This window comes from Hippocampus comes, unplaced genomic scaffold (genome assembly GCF_001891065.2).
Source record: "Hippocampus comes isolate QL1 unplaced genomic scaffold, H_comes_QL1_v1.1 scaffold7, whole genome shotgun sequence".
Lineage (NCBI taxonomy): Eukaryota > Metazoa > Chordata > Actinopteri > Syngnathiformes > Syngnathidae > Hippocampus > Hippocampus comes.
This window is the reverse complement of record NW_017842060.1, coordinates 3,765,817-3,791,872: the sequence shown is the minus strand read 5'-3', so window position 1 is coordinate 3,791,872 and position 26,056 is coordinate 3,765,817. Positions and strand designations below refer to the sequence as shown.

The 26,056-nt window shown below is 43.1% G+C and overlaps 1 protein-coding gene across 4 annotated transcripts in view; it reads right to left on the bottom strand.

The window, feature by feature from the left end:
• The window catches only part of inpp4b (inositol polyphosphate-4-phosphatase type II B), a 143,816-nt gene that overhangs the window by 44,897 nt on the left and 72,863 nt on the right, over positions 1-26,056 (bottom strand). For all 4 annotated transcript variants that reach the window (XM_019861946.1, XM_019861950.1, XM_019861947.1 and 1 more), the window contains exons 5-6: positions 22,647-22,726; positions 1,249-1,354 (exon numbers count right to left, since the gene is read on the bottom strand). In XM_019861946.1, the coding sequence (XP_019717505.1) occupies positions 1,249-1,354; positions 22,647-22,726 (186 nt within the window). The remainder of the gene's footprint in view (positions 1-1,248; positions 1,355-22,646; positions 22,727-26,056) is intronic.

The following is a 26,056-nucleotide window of genomic DNA, read 5'->3' as shown; positions in this document are numbered from 1 at the left end:
CCCTCCTTTTTTTGGCAGAATCAACACACAAACAGAAATGTGGCGTGACAACGCGCACACACACGTACACAGATCACACACTAACCCACCCTCCTTTTCACTTTCTATCATCTTCCCTCATCTTCTGCAACAACACGCGCAGAAGTTGTGCGTCGTGGCAACGCTCACGCACATGCGCACGCGCACCCACACGGGGCAACAGATTCATCATCGAGACATGGGCAGATTGTCAGTGACACGGCGCAGCCTAGCAGGGAACCTCCCTTCACCAGCCACACGAGTGGGCACAAACCACAGTCAGTCAGCCATGTGCGAAGCCCTTGGCCAATTATATAAGACAGTGCTGCATGTGCGCACGCGCGCGCGCGCGCGCACACACACACACACACACACACACACACACACAAAGAAAAAAAAAATGGAAGCCACGCGGTGTGGCACAAGAAAACCACAACGTTCCCTCAAACAGACCCCGATTGAAAACACCTTGCTCGTGTTATAATACACACAAATTCATTTTTTGGGGGGACCCTCGACTGAGCATGTGCAGGCAATCAGGAAGAGTACATACGATGTCATTCCTGGTGTGCCGGCATCCCATGGGAAGAAGGGAAAAGGGTCCTGTTACTCCTGTGACGGTTGCTTTCGAGAGAAGGTGAGCACTTTGTAGGAGATTAGTGCACACACACACACACACACGCACACACACACACACACACACACACACACACACACACACACACACACACACACACACACACACACACACACACACACACACTCTGCAAATCCCCATTAGGCGACAGTGGCGCTCTTCTAATCTCATTGGTGGATTTGAGACGTATTACGAGCTCCTATTTCCCTGAGCAGCCTTCCGGAAACTTTTCGAAACGCATGCCAATGTCCATCGTATTTGGCACACCTGCTCTCACGTCAACATATGCGACAACGTAAGACATTTCCGTGCTTGGGGGGGCGGGGGAAGGGCTTTCAAAAACTCGGCTGATTTTTCTCTCAGGGGACCAAAAATGAAGTTATTTAATTCATCCATCCATCCATCCATTTTCTGATTCACGAGGCAGAGGTTTTGCTTCATTATTTTTTGTCATAGAATTCTTAGTTATTTGATTTGATTTCAGCACTACGGTCATATACTTTTCATGCACTCCTTGGCAAGCACTTGAGTACCCCCCAGGGATACACACAACACATTTTGGAAATCTCTGCTCCATCTTTTTCCCCCCTTACTTTCTGGGACGGTACGTCAGTGGTGATGTGCTCCGCTTCTTCCATCTCACCCATCTTCAGTCGACTCACCACGACTGTTCCGGCTGCACACCCGCCATCGGATGACCTGTACGGGGGAGACAAAGACGAGTTTGTGAGTATAATAAACGCATTCTATAGAAATGCTTTCAAAATATTTTTTAAAAATATTTTTGAATTATGGTGTGGGGGGGGGGGTGTGGAATCTTCCCACACTGTGTAACATCCATGTGCTGATTGATACCGTTGCCAAGGGGGTTTGAGACATTTTTAATTCACAGTCTAAAGAGTTGGCATGCTGCTTATGCCTCTGTAGGGAAGCAAATGGGGCCCAGGCTCCATATAATGGTCCAAATGGCCATCTAATAACCCTGGCGACGCGCTCTGACGGACACCAAATTGATACGACAGATTTCACACCGCAATGTCCCTCCTTCCTGTTCGATTAAGTCGCCGATAGAAAATCGATAGTATTGGCGCAAAGTCCAATGCGGCGGAATAAAAAAAATAAAAGAAAAAAAAACGCTCCCCCAGGGAGTTATGTTAATGCACTCAGTTGCGTTCCAGCCGGAGGAAATATTGGGTGCCCACCGCTGATCAGGCAAGACAAGCGCAGGTGTACGTGAGGGGAGGGTGGTGACGGAAGACAAGAAAAGGAAAAAGGATGGCGATGGAGTCAAATTAGAGATGCTCTCAGAGATAATCCATCTTGGCTGGCCGGAGGGAAAATCGGATTGCACCCAAGGGACAAGAGCAGACAAGACGATGTGGAGAGGGACTTCAGGGGTGGTTCCGAAATTCAGATGGCGAAGGAGGTTAGTGAGGCTTCATGAAAATGTCCATATTAGGTTTGGTGGGGAGGATTCGAAATTTAGTCTTCAACATTTATGAAATGCGAAATGTTGGGTTCATTGAAAAATTTTAATTGTAAACCAATAAAAAGCTATTGGGTACATACTAGGGGCCTGACTCAGTGGGATTACAATTGGATTCAAAGTGGTGTCTCTGCTATGACCTGTTCGGACTCAAATCCCAAAATTCGGATTTGGCATTTGTTTTTCCGAGTCACCACCGATTCGTGCACAGCCTTGGTATATGTTTACAGAAACTCGTACATTAGGTTCATTGAGGGCGATCTAAATTGATGTTTACGAAAAAGCTCATTAAAAATTACAATCTCTACGGTTTTTACAAAAATGTACACATTTGTTGAACAATGAAAGAAACACAATTTGGACTTTCTGAACAAAAACGTGTCCAGTACTTTGAAAATCCTAAATTGTCACTGACGTCTACAAAAAAGCCTACCCAGTTGATTGGACTAAATTGTCATTGTACAAGAGGTTCGTTCAAGACCATTAACGGTATTTTATGTTTACAAAAAGACAAGTTTCTTCAGACCAGAGTCTTGTTTTCCAAAATGCAAACAGTGGCTCTCCGAAGACTCTCCAACAGGGGTGTCAAACTCATTTTTGTCGCGGGCCACGTTGTCATTACGGTTTCCCCCTCGGAGGGCTGTTATGACTGTGAATTTTTTTTTAAAAACCATATCAATGTTTCACCAACCTCAAATTTACTGGATAACTTGTTTTGAGTCAAGAAGAATAATGGCTTGTTCAAACATTGTTGTTATGGATTGGATTTGACAATTTGAAATTTTGGTTCAGACTTTAGCAAGCATCATGGGAGTTGACATGCTTGATTTGCTTTGGCGGGCCACAAAAAAAAAATGATGTGGCGGGCCAGATCCGGCCCCCGGGCCTTGACTTTGACACCTGTGCTTTACAATGTGTGTTTACAAAGCCTGTATGTTAGGTCAAGCCTCGATTTTGATGATGTTTAAGGACAGGGGCACATTAAAGAATCTAAATTGTTGATTTTTATCTTTAAAAAAAAAAAAAAAAAGCCTACATTAGGTTTTGTGAACACAACCTGACAGATTTTTCCGAAAATGTGTATACTATTGTTGAGTGAGTCTCTGAGTACCCGGGAAGCCTCTGTTGGCTCCTCATGTCATGGCAGTCCTCGCCCCCAGCCCCCTCGAACAACAGACAGAATAACATTGCCTGCTTTATAAATCCAATCAGTGTCCCTCGCCAGACACCTGTCACAATGTTGACTCGCCCATAGTGTCCCCCCACCCCCAAACTCCCGCCACCCCCTGCTTCCTCCCACTTGCTCATCATCTCCCTGGCCCTCGCAAAACTTGAGTCGCCAAAAGTCACCCTGACTTTGAGCAAACGCCGTCATGCGCATTGCAGAGGGAAGCCAGATTAACATGTGCCATTCCATGATAGCAAATCTGGGGGAGGAGGTGACATTCCCCACCTGTCGGCTGCTCTCTCCCTATTTTATTCTTTTTTTTTTTAAGACGTCTCAATCGTCTAATACAACTTCCACGGGCTTGTTTTTGATTCAGAGCCAAACATCAAGTCAACACCTGGTGGCGGGAGGTACTTGGACGTGAGGATATTGAATCGTTCCAGTTGGCCACCATGATTTGATTTAGCGCCGGTCTAATACGACATTGTAAAAGAACGTAACATAAAAAAAGGTGTAGACGCATTAATTTCCTCGCAGACAGTGGTGGCACGCCCTTCCTGGGGGAATAGAATGAGAATAAGGTTGTAATAAATGTCCACTTTGTCCCCTCCTACCTGGACGGCTTCCTTTTTTTTTTTTTCAGGGTTTTTTTTTTTTAACATCTATTTGCCCCACAATCTGTTTCATGGCAGCACTTCATTACACACCTTTGTGAAAGTGACAGATACAATGTTGTTCAGATGGATGACTCCGGGACGTTGGCACTGCTGGCGGCCAGATATTTATTAGGGAAAAAAAGGTTTCAGTGTAACAGCGTTAAGCCGCGAGCGGCGATGAAGGGGCCATCGCTCACGCTTTGTCACGGTGAATCCTGCAAGTGATCAAACTATGCCGATAGCCGCTTATGATTGGGGGTCAGATGAGAGAATTCCTTCACAGCACAGTGCGTCAAAGTAAAAGGGATCACGTTTCGGCCAAAATGGCTGACTTCCTGTTCAACTCCAGGCAAGGGTCCTTGAAATGTTTTAGCATCTTGTCCGGATATAAATGACCATTTTTTAAAAATTAATTTATTAATTTTTTTTGCCCAAATGCTGCCTACAAATCAAAATGGAAGATTTTCTGTTCAATTTGTTCCAAAATGACAACAGCAGTTTTCAAGTGTATTTCGTGTTTTTCATATTTCTGATCACAAATGGACTTTTTCAGTGTCAACGTTTGTCTTCCCATTTCATTTCAAAATAACCTTGACATCTCCTTTTGTTAGGATTTTGATGAGAGGTTTCTGGCACGACAATGCATCATTTTTCATGCAAGCGTTCAGCCAGATTCTTGCTTTCTATTGTCAAATACCAGCTCAAAAAATCTTGAATAATTAAATGTCACCTTGATAAAATAGGCGACGTGAATGGAAGATTGAGAGACCGTCAGAGGCAGTTGGGATGAGAAGGAGCCAAGGTGGAACAATTCTAAGCATGATCGTCAAGATGTTTCAATGATTGGTGATGCATGGTAATGCGCATTGCAAAATACTGGCAATTTTAAGACACGATAACCTTTATTTGTCCCACTTCTATAGATATATTTTATATAATTTTATAATTTTAATTTATGAGACAACAATAATGAAGATCAGCAAAAAGTTTCACGTGCAGACGATGGGGAAAAAAAAATCGTCATTCACACAAAATCCCAACGCTACAAACGTTTGTGGAAATTGCCGTTGCTGTTTTTGTGTCATCCCATTAACAGACTAACAATCAGATTTCTTGCATGTTCTCCCCGGGCCTGCGTGGGTTTTCTCCGGGTACTCCAATTTCCTCCCACATTCCAAAAAAATGCATGGCAGGCTGAGTGGACTCTCTAAATTGTCCCGACATGTGAGTGTGAGCGCGGATGGTTGTTCGTCTCTGTGTGCCCTGCGATTGGCTGGCAATCGGTTCAGGCTGTCCCCCGCCTACTGCCCGAAGACGGCTGGGAGAGGCTCCAGGACGCCTTGTGACCCTTGTGAGGATAAAGCGGTTCAGAAAATGGATGGATGGTTTACTGACATAACACTTGTATGTATCTTTTTTTTGTGTGTGTGTCCCGTGATTTGACTGGGAACCAGTCATCGCATCCCTACAGTCAATCAGGAACGCTTCTCGCATTCCCCGTGGCACTGAACGGGATAAGTGGACGGATAGATCATGCGGCTTTCAGGCTCCCGGGGAAAGCACGTGGGAGGACGACACACGGAAATGAAGAGTAAAACAACATCAGCTGTTCACAACCTGCGACAAGCTATCTGAGGGTAACGTTGAGAAAAAAAAAGGAAAAAAAGTCCTGAACAACGAATGACGCCCGAGGAAAGGGAGTGTCCGGGGGAGGATGAAAATAAGCAGCTTGCCGGGATGCAGCACAGACGGAACTGCTGGAGGAGTGCAGCCAAACACGGAGGGATGTACGATGGGATTCTTGACCCATATAATGCTGCGTGCGTGGGCTAAATATAGCCCACGGATGGCTTTCACCGAGGACAGATGCGAGACGTGTCGTAATGCGGCATGCCAGCTTTCGGCTCAACACTCCAGCGGGATGACTGATTTTGTATGACTCAGCAGTGATGAAGCGCTTTGCTCATAATAAAAGGGGTGACTGAGGAGAACACAAGGGCCGGAACAAAGCGTTGGCTGGGATTCAACAGGGTGCTCATGTGGACTGCATGATCTGTATTTTGTTCACTTTTTTGGGTGTTCGTCTCTGTGTGCCCTGCGATTGGCTGGCAACCGGTTCAGGGTGTCCCCCGCCTACTGCCCGATGACAGCTGGGATAGGCTCCAGCACCCTTCGCGACCCTTGTGAGGATTAAGCGGATTGGAAAATAGATGGATGGCCATTATTATTATTGCTATTATTACTACTGCTATACAGTTTTTCAACATCCGTTTCTTTTTAATAATTTTAAATACTGGTTGCAAAAACTAAATACATTACAGAAAAACAGGTGAAAATGTAATCAGTGGGATTTTTTTTTTTTTGTATGACTAAAAGGCAACAATGAATACTGAAGGAGCTTTAATGTAGTCACAGAAACAAGCGCATACAATTTAGTATGGAGCAACTCACAAAATAATCCCCCCAAAATTTTGCAGCAAATTGTACAAAAGCCAACCAAACCAAAACCAAACAAGGACATCCTTCTGTGACTTGAGCAAGTAAAGCTTAGAGGCCTTTGCAACGATCCATCAAGACATTTGGATTCGACCCAAGACAAAGTGGGCAAGCACATCGGTTCAGGGGCGCTCGCGAATTAAACGTGCGAGGTTTCCCGATGTTAACGCCACAATTACAGTCTAGCCTCAGACCGGCGCTACGGCTTAAGCGCCAATCAATAACAATCCAATGAGACGATGACCGGCGACCTTCACTGCCTCACATCCTCAACACGTACAGGCTACGTGGGGTTAAACCGAGCTTGCGGTGCCACAAACATACTGTGTGTCACATTTGCAGAGATGAGGGCCTTTAAAGTGTAGTGAGCAAGGAGAGTAACCGTCGCACCTAATGAGCCATGTAGACTACCTAATCATTTACGCGCATTAAAAAAAAAAAAGGCTGATATGATCCGTGTCAAACAGATGCTTTTGGTGATGTAATTGCTACCATCGCTGACGAGCTAACTGAAATGCCGGCGTCAAGTGTTTGCGCGAAGGGTTGAGTGTGATGGCTGTTAAATAAGAAGAGGAGTCAGATGACAAAGACAATTTCGCAGCGGCAACAAATCCAATGTGTTTTTTGAAAACATCAAAATCGATTTATCGCCACCAACACTTATGGGGTACCTCAAGGGTCTGTCATAGTCACTAAATTATTGTTCAATAGACCGAATATGTGTTTTTGGTAAATAATTTAGCCTTTGACAAACTTAGTATAAAGCATGTGTCATAAACATCAAAAGATGATTATATCAAGATGATTTTTAGAGACATCGAAAACAATTTAATTGACAGTGAAGCTATCGTATCACCGCGTCCACATTTGGTCAACATATTTTTTTCACAAATCAATATAATTGGTCACTGCGCACTTGGATCGGTTACTTTTCCTAAATTATTTAGCAATCCAGAGTGTTGCAAACAGCTTGCTCTCTTTCACGACCCCCTCCACACCCAACCCCACTAAAAAGTGATGCCTTTGGAGACGCAAGGTTTCTTCTTGTTTCCGTGAACTTCAAAGCCTTTTATCTTAAACTAACTTTACGTGTAGGTTTCGCTGAACATTTCTGTTGACATCCAAAGCAATTTGTAACCTGTAGCAAACTTAATATAGCCTACATGTCCTTTGAACATCGGAGGCAATTTTATCTGGAGCACTTCGCAGCTGTCGGAGAAATGTCTTCCAGGAGCGCACACAAAAGACTCATTCATCAAACCCGCAAAGCGTCTGTTGTTGAGCTCGTTGCCGGAAAAGAAGTAGGACTACCGCGTGTTTTGACTTCATAAAAAAAAAAACAAAACAAAAAAAAAACAAAAAAAAAAAAAACAACAACAACAAAAAAAAAAAGCAACACAATATCCAAGCAAATGACTTTTTATCGACTAACATTTCCGAGGACAGAGCATCTTGATAAAGGGCTTTAATATGTGCTTGTGCTTTACAAGCGTCCGCCTGCATTTCACTTGTTGTTGCGCTTCTGCTTTTATTGTGCACGGGAGAGACCGCAGGAGATTACAATGAAGTCGGGATCCGACGACTTGCTGTTCTTTTTATTGACTTGCTCGCTCATTAGCATACACTCACACACCACTAATCCTATTAATCTACCAACAACCGCTCTGCCATACTTACAAATAGACTATTGATTCAGCTAAACTGAGACAATAGCATCACCTTCGTAACACTGTGAGTATTAGAGAAGAGTAGCTGGGGGCGTGCAGTGGTAAAGTAGGAATCACAAAAGGGTTGGATTCTCAGCGGCTCCATGAGAAGACAGAGCAAACACTTGAGTTTTATAAAAAAATAAATAAATATTCTCGCTCTAGGTGTAATAAATACTCCCTCCTCACTTATTTTCACCAGTTTTATCACGATATTGTTTTTTAAATCACAATTCCGCTCTAAATGTTGAAGAAAAGAGGAATCAAACAACAGCTAATGTGGGTCAATGCCTTCTTATAACAGGATACGTGTTTTCAAAATTAACCAGGAACATTCAAACTGGTTAAATCAAGTTCAGCCGTTCTGATCGACTATACGTGACAGGAATGTGACTGCTAGCCGATAGCGCGGGATGCTCACATATCTTTGTTCATGTGTTCCTTCTTGTCAAACAATGGATTCAAATGGGCGCAAATAAAAAAATCCAGGATTCCGTGATTTGAAGCCAGTACAAGCGAAGCACGCCTCTCTGGAATGTCCACGTTCATTCCCAGGTTACGCACGCTGGGTGTGTCAGAATTCTGGAAAGGAGAATTTGTGTGAATGAAAAACGTGCAAGCTCAAGCACGCAATGAAGTATTTACACGCAAACTGGGGGATATAGCCCTTAGTTCACAAAGAGTCATGAGTTTCCAATGGTTGGGTGACTGAGAACATAGCGGCTAGCCTGAAGAGCTAACATAACAGTCTACATATTTATTCTGGTCACCATGCAGCTTCCATTTAGGTGGTGTGTGCTTGAAGGAGATAGTGTGCGTGTGTGCGCAAAGTCATATGTAGTGTTGACTTTGGCGGCCAGAAAAGTGATTCTGTGCTCCGTTGACACTAAAGGGTGAGGCAAGTGAATGAGAAGTCTAATGTAAGAATTCAGTGAAACAGACCACACGCACGCACACACACACGCACACACACACACACACACGCAAACACACACACACACGCAAACACACACACACACACACACACACACACACACAACAGACTGCGGGGATCTGTGCTAACACACTGGGCAGGTCGCCTAATCCACAGAGACGCTGTGGGAATGAAAGTGGAGAAAGCAAGGCGCCGCCGACAAAGCTGTTACGGAGAAAAATCACAACGAACAGGCATATAAAATCACAACTGTGAGCTTGAATACCAAAACAGCCTTTTCTGTTTTCAGTGCAGTCCATCTTGACAGAATGGCTGACGAAATGAAAATTAAACAAAAATAAAACATAGCCGAGTCAACATCAATATAATATAACGCAGTGCAAAACATTAAAATGTAACGCAGACATGAAAATATTTTGATCACAAATGACAATCATATAGCAGCTAGCCGGTCAGCGGCAAACATTAAGCTAATGTAGCATTTTAATTCACCGCTCTGTCGAAAAAAACCCCACAAACAAAACAGCTCTTTTTTTCTGTCTCGCTCCTGATACAGCTTGCCTTAATAACACAGTGTGATGTCAAATCAGTTGTACTAGCATGTTATTTAGAGAAGTATGCTAGCAAATGCTAGAGATGAGACTCGTGTTTACGTTGCTTGGCTTGTGCTGATGTCAATTTGGAGAAGAAAAACATTTGAAATGCTTGTTAATGATTCCCTTTTCTTTGTTCCCTACAAACCTATTCCTCCCTTGATGAAGAAGAAAAAGATGATGAGGAGCTGAAGTAAACATCGTTGCCAACCACCGCCGTAGATAAGCGGTGGGAAAAAAAAGCCTGGCGTGTATCAGAGTTGGTGAAGACGTGCGGTGGACATGTTGATCCGGGGGCCACGTGTGATCAAAGCGGGTGCTTCTTGTCAGCAATTTAGGAGTGTATTAGGATGCCGGCAGCTGAGCGGCGCAGAGGTGTGGGCGTTTTTAAAACCTGCGGCGGCTGCAGCGCTTTGACGAGCAACAAATGCTCGCTCAATGAGGAGTAAAGCAGTCCTGCTCTGCGTGAGGTTCCTGCTGGGAAATCTAAATTTAGCTCAAACGACACTAAGTGAAGTAAGATAAACCTCACAAGTTCTGTCTCGGTGTGTGTGTGTGTGTGTGTGTGTGTGTGTGTGTGTGTGTGTGTGTGTGTGTGTGTGTGTGTGTGTGTGTGTGTATAAAAAACACGTACAGTTTAAAGGGTAGAAACCATGTCAAAATATTCAGCTCATGCAGGAGGATTTTCCTTTCAGTATGACACATTTTTCACAAGACCAATTGCCAAATGAATGCAGAAATTTTACTCTTTCAACTTTTCTATTGGAAACTAGGCCCCGACCGATACGGATTTGTTGTGGCTGATGCTGATGCCGAATCCGGTATTTATTTTTAAAAAATGGGGGTAAAATAATATGACTTTTTTTTTTTTGCTTGCTTAATGTTTGTAACAGTAAAATATTAAATATAGGTACAAGATTTGACTGATTGACAATACTTTATACTTAAGGATTTAACTTGACGACAGAGAGAAATATAATGAGCCTATTTTTGCCAAGTTTTTTTGAGGGGGCGGGGTGGTTGATAGTCTGAATGTCATTATTTTTGTCCTATGTTGCAATGTTAAGTGGGCGGATGCGCAAACAAATTGGCAGATTTTTGATGACTTTAAAAATGGCAATATCTGCTGATTAAATCATCTGGCCGATTAATTGGCGCCGATGAGGGAAATGTCACAATCCCACTTTTTTTTTTTTTTTTTTTGTATTTCACATTCCATTCTCAAATTGAAGGAGAAATTTCCAAAGTCAGCAGTTTTACCCATCAAGCCGTCCAGTTTACATTTTCTAAGAATGTTACATAAAATGTGCTTCAACTTTAGTATATAAAATGGGCGATACACAAAATGTATCCAAAATGGCATCCACTAAAAATATCTCTTCAACTTGCCCAAATCCAATCAACCCCATTTGCTGGGTTAAAATATTTCATCCAAACTTGGGTAAAAGTAAGCCAAACTGCAACAACTTGACAGCTACCGAGCAAGTGGGTTACGCAAACAATCCAGCATTTTACAGTGTTTAAAGGTCCACTTTGTAATTAAGGCCTTAGCTCGAATAATCAGAGCCGCGGGGCCACTTTTTAAGGAAATATGGGAACAAACTGAGCGACCAACCCACAAATATAGATAAAACCGCACCTTTCACCTTGAGATGCTGGCCTTTGGCGGTGGTAATTACAGCGTCATCAAGGGCTGCACTATGATGCGGCGCGGCCCAACATCAGATAAGAAGCCGGCCACTCTCGGGCCGAGTCTCCCTGAGGGGAGCTCCTGGCTGTCACTCGCAGGAACACGATAAGAAAAGTTCAGCCGTAGCTGCATGCGCATTTTTGAAAATGCGGGTTGCAGATGGCGGGGCGCCGAGCTTCCCCTCTCTGCCTTTTTAACGCCTTTGCTGTTATCACTATTGACAAGGCGGCTCATCAGCATTCTGCAAAGGCTCCTTCTGGATGTCTTACGGGAAAAATACAACCTGGTATAGGAACAGAGACTTTATGCAAATTGTGTTGTGTACACGGTGATAACAATGGCAGCAATTTTTTTTCTCCCCGTGAAACGGCAACAGCAGATTTCCTGAAGGTACAATCGACACCGATTCTTACCAGGTAGACAGCCAAATTACAAACTAACCGATTAGGTGTAAGACGTTTTTTAGTCACATTTATCCACATACCCCCCAAAAAAATAAAAAAGCAAGACAATGACCCAATAGACATGAGTATTGAAACAACAAAGAAGTCATGGAAAATCTAACCTAATAAATAATTAAGGTTGAGATTCTTAATTGTATCATTGATTGACGAACAAATGTCAAGTGTTTATATCTGGAATTATTTCACATCCAGTTGTATCAGTGAGTGACTGGATTGTGCAGTCTTACGGGAAAAATAAAATCTGGTATTGGAAGAGGAATTCAATAACAACAGTGGCACTGGGTTTTCTCCATAGATTCACTGACGGCACAATCTACACCAAACTTTGTCAGGGCGAAAGCCAAATGACAACAATCTATCACGTAATGCCAGAATGGCAACATGCGCATATGAATGAATCATGCTGAAGCCCGTAGCCAAAAACACAAAACCCAGCTAACCAGACCAGGACGACAGCTGTAGCGAATGCAAAAGGAGGGAAGTCAAAACATTACATAAGAACACCCCAAACTGAGTCATTATGGTGCGATGAGTCACGGTGCGCTTCATAATATGCATGAAGGTGCAGCATTCTGGAATCAAGACAATGACAAGCGTGCGCACAAATTCCCCAATGGCCAAGAGAATTTAAGAAATTTGGCTCTGCGTCAGATTGTACACCTTGGCCATGAACCAGTCTTGTGAATCGGTCAGTCATTCGGAATCAGACAAGACTCCCTTGCATACAATCGGTGTACAAATCTAACGAACCTAAGACCCAACTTACTCGCTCACTCAGTTATTTACAGCATCCGCAAGTGGGGATCTTGCAGTTCCTTATAAACATACTAAAATGAAATAGACACTCACCTTACACCTAACTGTAAAAAAAAATATTGATTGCATTTTATATCCACACAGTTCATTTGCATCACGAACTAATCCAAGACCAAACTTATTTGCTCACTCACTCACCAAACTTTGAACTAACTAAAATATCATGCAATGTTTTTTTTTTTTTGTGTGTGTGCCGTCTCTTCCCAATAACGACTCCAATTACAATACGGTCGTAATTATAATTACAGTACCGTAAGTATAACTAATAAGCCATGTAATGAGCCAATCGGCGAAGCACACAAAAGAAACCAACGGCTGCGGAGGACGGCGTAATGCTTTTGAAGGCGTCGCCGGCTCGGAACGGCTCTGTTTACTTACCACACACTGTAACGCAAATGCTATTTATACCCTCTAAATAGAGGACATCCATCACACCCGCACAAATGGGACACGCACGGTGGCTTTCTCGTGCGTAATCATAACATATTACCAAATTAAGACCAAAATGTTTTGTCTAATCTTTTATCTTGTTATTACTGTATGTTTACCGGTTCCGTAGAGGACATGGGGTCTAATGTTCTCGTCGTGTTTCACAGAGCTAATGAGAGATATTTTACTCTAAAATATATTTTTATTGTGCCCGCTCTGGTCTCTTCCTGTGGGAAATGGTTAATTTAATTGGCTGTATTCCGTGATCCCCGCTGCTGCATCTTGCCGTTTGTTCCATAATTACAAGAGCGGCACAGAGAGTGCAGACCTTCACAAAAGTGTTTGTCATTTCAAATCTCACCCTTAGTTGCAGTAATAAGCACAGTACAGTAGTACCTCTACTTGCGTAATTACTTGGTTCTGGAAGAAATTTCTTAACTTGAAATTTTTAAGTAGAGACGCATTTTCCATGTAAATGCCCTAATCCGTTCCAAGACCCCCCAAATTCAGACATAAATGTTTTCGAGAGCATAGAAACGCATCAAAATATGTAACAAATACATGTAACAATTAGATTATTGCACAATAAATGGGAGTTGTGGAAATGTAAAAAACAAAGAATAAAGAATAAAAATGATGGTCATTAATCTTTTAACTGGGTCCTCATCATTTTTTGCCCTCTTTGGTTCATGTTTTCTCTCTCAGAAGTGGCTTTTGCCTGGCGTTTTGTAAAGAACTGATCCAAGGACGTTTGCTTTTGTCGGATGAAGAGACGTTTGTAAGTAGAGGTACCACTGTACTGTCTTATTACAGAACAATGTGAATTGGGCTAAACTGCACGACACGGAAAGGGTTGTTTGCTGACGAGCAGGAAATTGAAAGGTGCAAACAAGGTGGCGCGGTTACTGTTTGTAAGGGGAATTTTGTAATGTTGTGGGGGAGGTGGGGCCAAGGGTTTACGTTATATGGTCCTTATTTCTACAAGCCTGTTGAGAGATTTGGGCTAAGCCCACGTCCTAAATTTTGCACCATCTGAGTTGGCTCCAGGTGTGTCGAGTCAAACACTCACAGCTCCAGCCATGTGTCGAAAGCTATTGTTGTCCGACAACTATTTTATACATCACAACTGATGCCGGCAACTGACTTCACGTAATGATGTTGTTTGCAGTTACCCTTTTCTGTGTTGTGTGACAGCAAACTCAGTTGGCAATGGCAATATCCTGTCTTCCTTTGATTCTGTGTAAAAGGCAAAAGCAATTCCGTAAATGCCAGATGACGGCCTAACATTTCAGGTAAGAGCAATCTCTTCTGTAAATTATTGGTATTGTGTACATAAGTGGCCCGCTCGCTGACAAGTGTTGCTGCTAGCTTATGATCATATTTGCTCTTTATGCGCTCTCTGTTCAACTTCAACAGTCTGGAGCTGCAATAGCAGGCTAAAGGCTCCAGCGCTATTTAAAAAAAAAAAAAAAAAAATCAAATAAAATGTTGCAGCAATGACAAAAACAGTAAAAGTCATCCAGGATGGTTTTATGACATTGGACAGCTCCTTTGTTGTTGGTGTTTTTTTTTTCTTTTAATTGAACTCGAGTGCCATGAGCTGCAGTCGAGGCCAATATTTCAAGCACTAAGCAGCACATTTTGCTCCAGAATGCCGTGACAATCTTGAGATTTCAGAGATTCAAGACACCCTGGACCTAATGCAGCCAAAAGCACACTAAGAACAGAGACCAAGGTTTCTGACGCTCTCTCCCCTCTTTTGACTTTAGAATGCCTTGAAACTCTTGAAACTTGTGAGATTTCACAAGGCCAAGCACAGGCGCAAGACACCAGCAAAAAAAAAAAAAAAAAAAAGCAGTCCCGGAACATAACTGAGACCAATCTTTCTGTTGCTCAACAGCGCAATTGTCTCAAAAATGCCTTGATCATCTTGAAATTTCACTGAGCCCTGCACAGATTGAAGATTGCCGGGTGCAGCTGAACAGCCGTTTCCTCCACATTTCACGATAGGCTCTGTGTCACTTTGCTCCAAAATCCCTCGACAGTCTTCAAATCTCATTGTACCCTGCACACATGCAAGACACCCTGTGAACAGGACAATGCCAGATCAACGATCAATCAACTCTATGCTTCAGATAAGCACAGAAAGAAAGAACACTGTAATTACTGCGAAACATGGGAGGAGAGTTAGCTACGTTCCGGGGCTGCTTTACTCCATCTGGCACGGACTCTCTTGCATCTGTGCATGGTCCAGTGAAATCTCTTGACTGAATGAAAAAATTTATTACTACGCTTGATTTAATCACTTTTAAAAAATTGCATTTGCCATCGCCTTTACGCCATCAGAAAAACCGGTGAGACAAATTGACAGGTGAAGTACAGCTAGCCATGACATCTGCTAGCCAGAGGCTGAGCTGTTCTGCATGTGTTTATGGTGTAGACTTGTGGTGGCAGCTCCACTTTCTGGCCCTTCCTTAATACCTATCATGTGTGAAAATCTGAACCATTAGATAGTTCCTGCATATTCACAAGTCGAATCACCGACAAATGGCCTGGAATACATATTGCAAAATTCACAGCTGTTTTTGCTGTTTATCAACCACTTGTATTTTGTGAAAAAAATTTTTTTTTTCCTCCAATTCGAATTCTGTTTTGTAAACTTGTAGCCGTGCCCACGCGCGAGCAGATGCACACTAATACACCACGGGGCCAGGCGACTGCACAACATACATCTCAGAGGAAAGAAGTGGCATTCGGTTGGCCAGAAATAAATGCACATATGGCCTCCTTACTTCCTCCCTCTCCCTCCTTCCAATGCTAAATTGCTTCATTCCCGCACTGTTCTTCTGCATAATCTGTCAGATCCCTCAGGCACCGGAGCTCACCGGCAGCATATGAAAATAACCAACTCGGGCCAGAGCCGCACTTATGTGACATCCGAAGGGGAAGAATAGGAAATATTACCCCGACAAGCTACATTAATTAACTGCAATGAGTGATTACTATTGGGCCAAAAGGAACGGGTGCTGGCATGCATGATGAAGAGCTTTCAAAGAGAACATCCTTATTAAAGCAGGTGTCGGGGATATTGTGGAATCCGTTTGGCTGAGTCAATCATTCATCAGGTTCTTCCTGGAACTTGACTCCATTAACACACACCGGTTGTTGCGATGGGGACAAACGAGATAGTGGAGACACTTAATAAATGGAGCCAAATGCCGCAATTGTGGAGCGATGAGAGGAGAATAATGACAACAAATTGTGCGAAACGTACCAGCGGCTTTGTCCGAGCGTGTACTGTCAATTTGCCTCAAAGATTGCATTCTTCCATGAAGCTCCGTCGCAAAGGAGAGGAATGCAACCTTTCCTTTTGACTCCCATTCCTAATATGTGCAAAGGGGTGGCAAAGTCACGCATAATATCCTGCAACCCGGTTTAATATCAAGTAATGTCCGCTTGTGGGAATATAATGGGCTACAGCTGGGGTGTCACACATACGGGCCGGGGGCCAAAACTGGCCCGCGGGGACAGAAGCACATTAATTGGCAAATTTTCAATCAAATGAACTGTTAATTTTGTCCACTGGAAGGCGCACTGACAACAAGTGACATTCTGAAATTGGCCGCCGTCACCTAAAGTTTGACATTTGATATTGATGCACTTGCGAAGGCTAAAGGAAGACTAGTTTCATGAGCTAAGTAAGACAAGTTCACATAAGATGCTGTGAATAATACAATTCAGAGAAAATATTTTCAGAGACTGAATATCAAATCGCCAACTGCTTTGAGTTCATAAGACTTTGATTTGGTGGAACCCCCTTTTGTTTCATGTACCGCGACAACTTGTATGCATTTTTGCCTAATCTCAATTTTAGCCTTCTGTGTGTGGGTCGGGGTACGCTGGCTTGAACCCCCACTTTTAACAAATGCCCCTTCACTTTAATGGTCTTGAGTTAAAGTCCCTCTCTTCTCTAATGACTCCTACAGCCAATATTTATCTCTCTTTTCATTTGGCGTTTCGCTACTTGGACTGCCATTGATATTCATGTGGCGTAAAAGCAAACGGCTCCTTAAATACACAATTAAAAACTGTGAATGAGCAGGACCTCCATGTGGGAAGGAGAAAAAAAAAAAACTCCAGACAGTTTAATTAACAAGACTGCTTTGAATGTCGAGTATGCGCGTCTGTGTTGCCTTTTAAAAATTTATTGAATCACACTGTGGCATTGTTGTGAGATGATAATTAATGCAGATTACTTAAGTATACATTACTGCTGCATTACTTGGACTGCATCGCAAAGTCGGTATCAGCCGCAGAATCACAATTAGATCAGTAAGCTTTACATAATCAGGATTTTGTAGCCAATAATTGATCAGTGACCCCACACTGGGCTTCAGTTTTGGACGCAGAGCCATTACCGGTATGTGAATCTAGTAAAAAAAAAAAAAAAAATTAAACAAAATTGGGTGATGAGACAGGCTACAACAAGATTTTTTTTGGGGGGCGGGGCGAGGGGTGCGAGAGAAGAGGCCAATTTTGTAAGATGTTGAAGGGGCATGCATCTGTATTAAACATGCTGCCTTCACTCGGGGGGAGTGCAAAGGGATGTTGAAAGGGGTGTGCAGCTGTTTTTAATCCATCGTGTAATTAATTTGACTTTCGTTTCGGATTAACTCCCCGCCCCACAGAATGATAAGCACAAGTACACTAACACCGGATCAGATAGTCCATCTTTCGGCTTTTAGCTGCGGCTTAGACATAATCAGCCGCCGCGGATTCTGTGTAAAGTCGGCCGCGTGAGGATGAACGCGAGTTCTGGGACCACGAGAGCAGGTTAAACTTTTGAGATGTTCAGACCCAGCGGGGAGAGGATGAATGAACCGTGGCAAAAGACGACAGACGCAGTGGTCTGTGATAATGTGGCCTCGCTGTGACAGACACACACACACACACACACACACACACACACACGCACACACACACACACACACACACACACACACACACACACACTCACACACACACACACACACACACACACCGAGGCAGGCACTTGAACTCCAGCATTAAAATTCACATTCAAATCAAATGTTACAAACTGCGGAAGTGGGTCATGGAGTGCCCTCCGCTTGAGAGGTAACAGTCAAATCCATGATGTAAGACATTGGGGAACCATGAGAAATCACGACACACTGTAATAATACATACACACAGAATCAAAGGCAAATTAACCATGAATTAATATAAAACGGTTGTTGTTGGGCCCTCTTTTCATCGAGCTCAAAGCGCAGTTTAACTGAGTGGATGGGTGGAGTTTTCTTTCTTTAGGTATTTTGCTAGAATAACGCATTTCAAAGTGGACGTTTGCACCGTTGTGGGAGGGAACACAGCCGACACCTGACCAATCAAAGCGGTTCCCAGCTCATCCCTTAACATTAAGGGCGGAGAGAAGCGAGGAGACTCATTTCAAGTGCATTTAGAGTAGAAGGAACTGCAAGATGTCCACTTGCTGATGGTATCACGTAGGGCCACTGAATGTATTTTTACATGATGAATGAATGAAATATGACACACCACACACGTTCGCATCTGCCCGTGCCTCGATCAAATCCACCAAAATCATGGTTCACCACCTGTGCTAAAATTTTGAGATGATGACAATCTCGTTTACTTTTAGTCAACATCTTGCGTCAGGGGCGTGCAATCGAAAGTGGCGGAATACCTGTTGAGGCAGAGCTGGCTGCCCCTCTGCCGTCAACCCATACGAATACAATAGATATAAGAGGGCCTGACCGACTCCATTAGGTTACTCTATGCTAAATGCTAAGTGTCACAAGGGAAACCACAAAATAACACCAATACATTTAAATTACGTATCTGATTCATATATGCTCCACCAACATTTTTGGCCAGCTTTGCCTTTGCTATGTGTGTTTATACACACACACACGCACGCACACAAATACGATAATACATGCAAAAAGCTGGAGAATCTCTGTGTGAAACTCCCCTGAGCTCCCATGAATATGATGGCAGGGGTGTGAAAAACCAACAACCCCCCCCCCAAAATTATCATCCTCCTGAAAAAAATGCAGCTTCAGACGAGGGCCTGCCCGTCTGTGTCCGCACCGTGGGACTCACTTGCTCCGAAAATGTCCGCTAATGTCTGTTTGATAGACACAATTTTGGACATTTGCTACACTCCAAGCATTTGGACGTGATCGCCGCAGAGAGCGAGAGCGGCCTCCTCTCCCTGGACGTCATTTCCCTCCTGTGTGCAAACACCACATGCATTATTGAGAGAGCTCTGCAGCATTCTCGTCTTTGTGTCTCTCGCACACTGCGAGTGAGGTATTCTGGGAAGGATGGAAGCCGCGGACCATCAGAGACCCCCTTGACTGGGTTATTGCATTTTAAAAGCCACGAGTCACAATGTGTCTCAAGCAAGGGGGTGGGCAAAGTATGGCCTGCAGACTGCATATGGTCCCCTAGTATTTGTCGCATTCACTTAGCCTCTTTTTTTTTTTCCATAAAAAGGATTCATGAAAGGGGTGGCATGGGATAAAAAGCGGTTAGCACATCGGCCTCACAGTGCAGAGGTCCGGAGTTCGATCCTGGCCCAGGCCTTCCGGTGTGCAGTTTGCATGTTCTCCCTGGGCTGCTTAGGTTTATCCGGTTTCCTCCCATGTTCCATACACATGCACGGTTGGTTAATTGATCGCCCCAAAAAAAAAAAAAAAAAAAAAAGTCAAAACTAAAAAGACTAACTATAATGGCAATATCTAAAGCTAATGTAAATCTGGTGAGGACCCATTAAATCTGTATTTATTAAAGTAATTCATTTTCGATATCGACACTGCATGGCTGTTAGGAATTTTCAAATGCTAATTTAAAGTCAATAGATGTTATGACCCACACTTTGACCATTGAGGAGATTGTTGTTTTGGCGTGATTTTCTAGTGGGGCCGCACGATGGACGTAGCAGTTAGCACATGCGCTTCACAGGTTGAAAATTTGGATGTTGGGTGTTCGATTCCGTTGGAAGACAATCGCGAAAAACAGGCCCTGGTGCATCTGAGATCCAAATGAGGATACGCTGTGCTGGAAAGTAACGCATAGAAATGTTTTTATTTGATTTGACGAACTTTTGTGTTAATTGCAGCTAATAACAATGCAATTCGTGGAATTAAATAAAAATGATCTTCACTCTTAATTTTCACAAAGTTGTGAATAATTTTCAGTCTTAACTGTTTCTATTTGACAAGTTTTGAATGTGGTGTAAGCTAAAAACGCATCTACACGGGCATTTGTGGACGCACAAACAGGTCAAAAACTTGCAATTTCCTCCCTACACATCCTGCACAGCAGGGTAAAACTTGAGCCTATGAAGCAAAGCAGTTCCGAGTCATATTGTCTCTGAGATCCGCAGAAAGGATTCAGTCAAGTCACCCTTCAGTGCCTTTGCTGAAAGCAATCACCTCAAAGTAACTCGGGATTTCGGGCGCCATCTCAAACCCAAGCGCTTGCCCAATCCCTCCGCTTGGCCATTTGAGCCAACGTGAACCGTGACTCACAGACTCATCTGTGGGTCAAAGAGCCTGCGATGACTCACAAAAAAGCAAAAGTCTGTTCGAAAGCAGTAATGAAACGATGACCACCATTCTGCCCTGCGTTGTCTGATGTTTCTGCACAAAATGTTGAAAAAGAACAATTCGGTCGAATTTAAAGTATCGATAGTCCTAGCGTAAATTGCCGAACAATTGGATGACTTGTCCTTAAGGCAGCATCTACGGTAATTACATGGAATACATCCGTCCATTTTTTTGGATTAAATTTATGATGAGGAAAAGTGATACCAATAAATAAATAAATATAAATGGATCGCTGGATTTCCATGTGTGGCTTTGCGCATGCACCATCCATTAGCAGTCTGGACGCAGAGGGGTGGACTGCTCAGCATGGAATATCAGAGTCTCCAGAAGTCTGCTACTACATTTGTTGCGCGTCATTTTCCTCTTTTGAAATCAGCACCAGAAGGTGTACCGAAAAGTTGCTGAATAAACAAGTTGACAACACTGAGGAGCAGGTCATGTTGACCCATTCAAAAAAAAAAAAAAAAAAATCAAAAACGTGGCTTGTACACAAAAAGGTTTCATGAGTGAGACAGTTTTGAGCCGTGAAAACAATCAATGTGATTTATATGACTATATTTGAACATTTTAGACCAGTTAGTGAGGATGAATAGCTCTGTTTGTAGGGTCATTACATTTCTTCCGATCCTGAATGGAGATGAATAAGTGACATTTAGTTTCAGAGGCAACTACAACACTGCTAAACACTCAATTCAATGTGACACTTAGGGGGAGGGAAAGGGGGGTTATATATTTAGATTCTTTTTTTTTTTCAAGCTATTAAGACGAAAGTCTTCTGTGCAATGTCCCCGGACGACTTCGTCACGCTATCCATGGCAATATGCAAATAGGGGCCAGGCTCTTGATAAAGCCGTCTGTGCGAGAAATACAATTATATCCCGTGTTTCAGCTATCCCAGACAGGAAATGAAAAGCGGAACAAAAGAGAGAAAATTGCCAAAGGAGGTGTATTTTCCCCCACCGCGCGTGGTCGGACATTACAAATGGGAGTGGAAATCTTATCAAATGACAGATATATGCAAAACCATCCATAGTCCTGCGTGGAGCACGTCGGCTATTAAAAAAAAAGCCATTAGGCATTGTTGCATACTCAATTACACTGCTGCTCTTAGTTGGAGTTGTGTTGTCTTTACAGTTGCCATGGTAACCTCTGTCAAACTTTGAAGGCAGCTTTTAGCGGCGACTCCTCAATGGGGAAGTGTGATGGTTTGCCGGGTTCAGACCAAAGTAGATTTTTTAGTGGATGTTATTTGAAAGAAGCTATTATTCCAATTGACAGGCCAGTCATGGCAACGTGGAAGCGGTGTGCTGAAGCAAAAGTGGCATGATTTCCACATCACGTACGACAGGTTCGATGACTACTTGTTTGTCTTTGTTCTATTAAATGTTCATTGTCATCCCCCAATCGATCCAGTTATCTGTCTATCTGCCACAAGGCCGTCTGTGCATCGATCCATCAATCTATCTATGGAAACAGTTCATGATCCCAATGCATACCACACCATGTGTCAATTGATCTATCAATTAATCAAAGGGAACAGTTCATGATCCCACATTGTGCCAATCCACCCAGACTATGTGATTGAGAGATTTTACCTTAGCAAGCCTCAAAATCTTTTTTTTTTTTAAATTCGGTTTCATTTTACATGACTAGCTATGTATCCATTCATCTTTGTGAAGAAAAAAGAGATTGAGAGATTTAGCTCAGGGTTTAGATTTTTTTTTGTAATAGTTTTATGACACATTAGTAACCTAAAAGCTAAAAAATGTCGGCTTGTCTTCAGTAGTCCTTCAGGAAATGCAGCTTCCCACTACTGCAGTTCCGCAAAAAACCCAACTTGATGTTTGTTCCAATGAAAACACATTTTATAGCTAAATAAAAGAGAGAACAGATGTGCCTACCTGAGACTCAAGGACAGTCGTTCATCTTTGGCCCGAAGCAGATCGCCCACTGAAAATGTGGCACTGCCGAGGAAGCTACCCTGTGCAAATGAGACAAACAAAAACAAAATGTAATTCACACCTTTTGATTCAACCCTGAACATTAATTTTCTCTGCGCTGTTGCGACTCGCCCGGACACGGTCATGTTTGGCTGAGTGTGATGTAGACCAGTGGTCCCCAACCGCCGGTCCGCGGACCGGTACCGGTCCGCCGGGCATTTGGTACCGGGCCGCACAGAAAGAACTTGCCTTAATTCCGTTTTATTTATTTCGGAATACGAAAGATGTTTTATTTTGAAAACTTACCGGATTCTCCGTTACATCCGTCTGTGTCCAGCTTGACACACGTCAAGCCACGCTTCTCCGTAACGTGACCAATTAGGCTAAAAACAAACACCGGAGCTCGCAAAATGAGTAAAAAAACTGCTGGAGATCGCAAATGACGGCGGCCTTAAAAGTATGTTCGAGACAACTGGATTAAAGTTATGGCTGAATACTCTGAGATCGTCACAATAGCACTGTTGCTATTTCCGACATCCTACCTGTGTGAGGCGGGGGGTTTCTGCAGCAACGGCGACGAAAACAAAATTAAGAAGTAGACTGGACATAAACCACACACTTGAGGTGTCATTGTCTCTCCTATTACCCCGAGATGGGACCCTCTGGTTGCAGAAAATCAAGCTCGGTGCTGTGGTAAGTCGTCATTTTCATGCACTTTGAATTTGCGTTGTATCGTATTTTGAAGGCATTAAACATTGCCCTAGCGATCGGAGTGTTGCGGCCAGATTAGACGCTCCTTGTGTTTATTATTATATTTCGAAAACACCACAGTTTTCATGCAGCTCATACCATATTATTTTGTTGTATTATTTCCGCCACACCTTAAATGCCGGTCCCTGAAAATATTGTCTGACATATACCGGTCCGTGGGGCAAAAAAGGTTGGGGGCCCCTGATGTAGACGCTTCAAGGGTGGGTTAAGAAAAAGAAGCACTGTGGAGCCCATCAATAAGTGAGCTGAGACAAATTTACAGGAACAAACAAGGAACAAACAGTGGACCATTTAAAAGCCTTGGCTGAATCGTGCCAAGCACACTGAAGAGTAATTAACAGCAGAGGAAGACAAATAAGGTGAATACAAAAACATCACAATTAAAATATGGCAGCACAGCCCAACAGATTTGGTGAGAAATGACTGGCTTCGATTCAGCAAAGCCTCTCCAAACACCTCCTATTGTGCACTTTGGCAGATTCTGGCGAACAATTAACACTAATTACATATAAGCCACTGTTGAGTTTTTCCAATTAATTAACACTCAAGATGCAACTTCCCCGGCGAATTAATAACTGACACAATTGCTAGTTAACTGACGATTGTAAATGTGGTAGGTGGGGGAGGGGTGGTGTTTCACATCCTCAAACCATAACAAGTGTACAATTTCACGAGGATGAACACGCCTTCATAATTTGGTGAGTTTCTGAGTGTAGGTGATTGAGTTGATATGCATTTGACAACTAAAAAATTTCAAGTAGGGCTTCACGCTGCATGCTCAGACCCCAGGAAAACCACAGACTCGCATAAAGTAGCCCACAAATGCTCCATATATAAAATACTTAATGAAAATCTTAGATTTTTCATAGATTTAGTATGTCCAGTTGGGGGATTGAGGAAGCCTTCGTTTTTTGAAGTACCCCCACAACCAAATCTAATCAAGATCGCAGACTTCCTGTGTCATTTCGAGCATGGGTTCTTGCTTTTTTGTGGGTCTACTAGACAGAGGTAAATATTTTTGTACTGTTGAGTGAAATGGAACTTGGGGCAGCGTTGTTCCAAACAAAGTTTTTCATTGTAGGATCGGCCTCATATTCGTGATTTATTCGGCAATAATAGCCATGAAGATGTAGCTGACTTGATCGGCATTACACGTAGATCATTGGGTCATTCGTGGGACTTTTACACAATGTAGCTCTGTTACACCAACAATGGCAAGTCACATCGTTTGAGGTTACTTCGGCTCTGTGCGGTTTGAACTTTTCAATCTGGCTTCCTTCCTTAAACTAAATGCTCTCTCTGTCTCTCTCTTGCTCAGCAATAGTGCATCAGATTAAAAAAAATAAATGCATCCTGCCTACTGACCTTTCCTTTCAATCATTTCCTCCTTGAGCTTTTTCCTGCTCCCCCTCGACAAATCTCCACACGCGCTTAAGGCCAAACTGCGCCCGCACGTAAAGAATAAGAGAGGACGAAAAGGTCAGTCAACAAATGCAAAAAAAAAAAAAACCAATAAGATCACTTGAGGTTTGTCATCATAGCTGACTGACCTGAATATTGAACATGTCAACTAACGACCCAAGTAACAAACTAGCCAAATAGCCAACTAAATAGCATGCTGACGACCCAACGAACTATGTTGCCATTCAATGATCTAATAAGAGTTGACAAACAAAATTAACAGAATAACTACCGGTAGTCATTTACCCATTTAGGTAAGTATAGATACAGTCATTAAGCTTACTAATTATCTGTCTTTAAGTGACAAACCAACCACCAAACTCAACAGTCATTGAGCCTAAGTCACTGTGTCCACGAGCAGATTAAATGGCTAGTTCACTTTGTAAGTGAGATCGCTATTGACTCAACAAAAACACTACTAACAAAAACAAACTGACAGGACTTGAGGTTTGCCACACAGAGTGGTCATGATGGTTGCGACACGGTGATCCTAAACAGGCTTTTGAGGGTGTCTCTTCTCCATGGGCCGGCCCCAACGTGGCCCCCGCATAGCCCACGAGGGCATTACACGGGAACATTACAGCCCACTGTAGCCATTACTTACAAGTCCATCTTGGAAATCCATTCGGTGGCATCTTTTTATGGCCATTCACCGTGAATGCTTTAAAAGTAATGAAGCTCCAGAGACCCTCCCTCGCAGGCGGGAGATCAAAGCGGCCAGGCGGGCGAGAAATGAGAGGTAAGATAGGGACCGAGAGGAGAAGCGAAAGAAAGCACCAAGGAAGACAAATGGCGCACTGGTGCAGGATCAAGGAGGATTGATTATGATGCGCCAGAGCTTCGGTCCCGATCCATCTTTGCACCTGCGACCAATAGAATGTGATTGGTTCCGTTTGGCAGGCACACAAACTCATCTCATTGACTCATTTAAAATATGAAATGAAACGAGCAATGACTGCTTAACTAATATAAGAAGCAACAACTTAGAGGCCAAACAATTCAAAAGGGAAAAATCTTCACATGAGGTTCCACTCTCTTTTCTGAAGCAATGAAACAATTAAAAAAAGCTAAAACACAAAATAAAACTGCGAACTACGGTTGTAACAATATCGAACTAATTGACTAAATGGGTGGCTAAC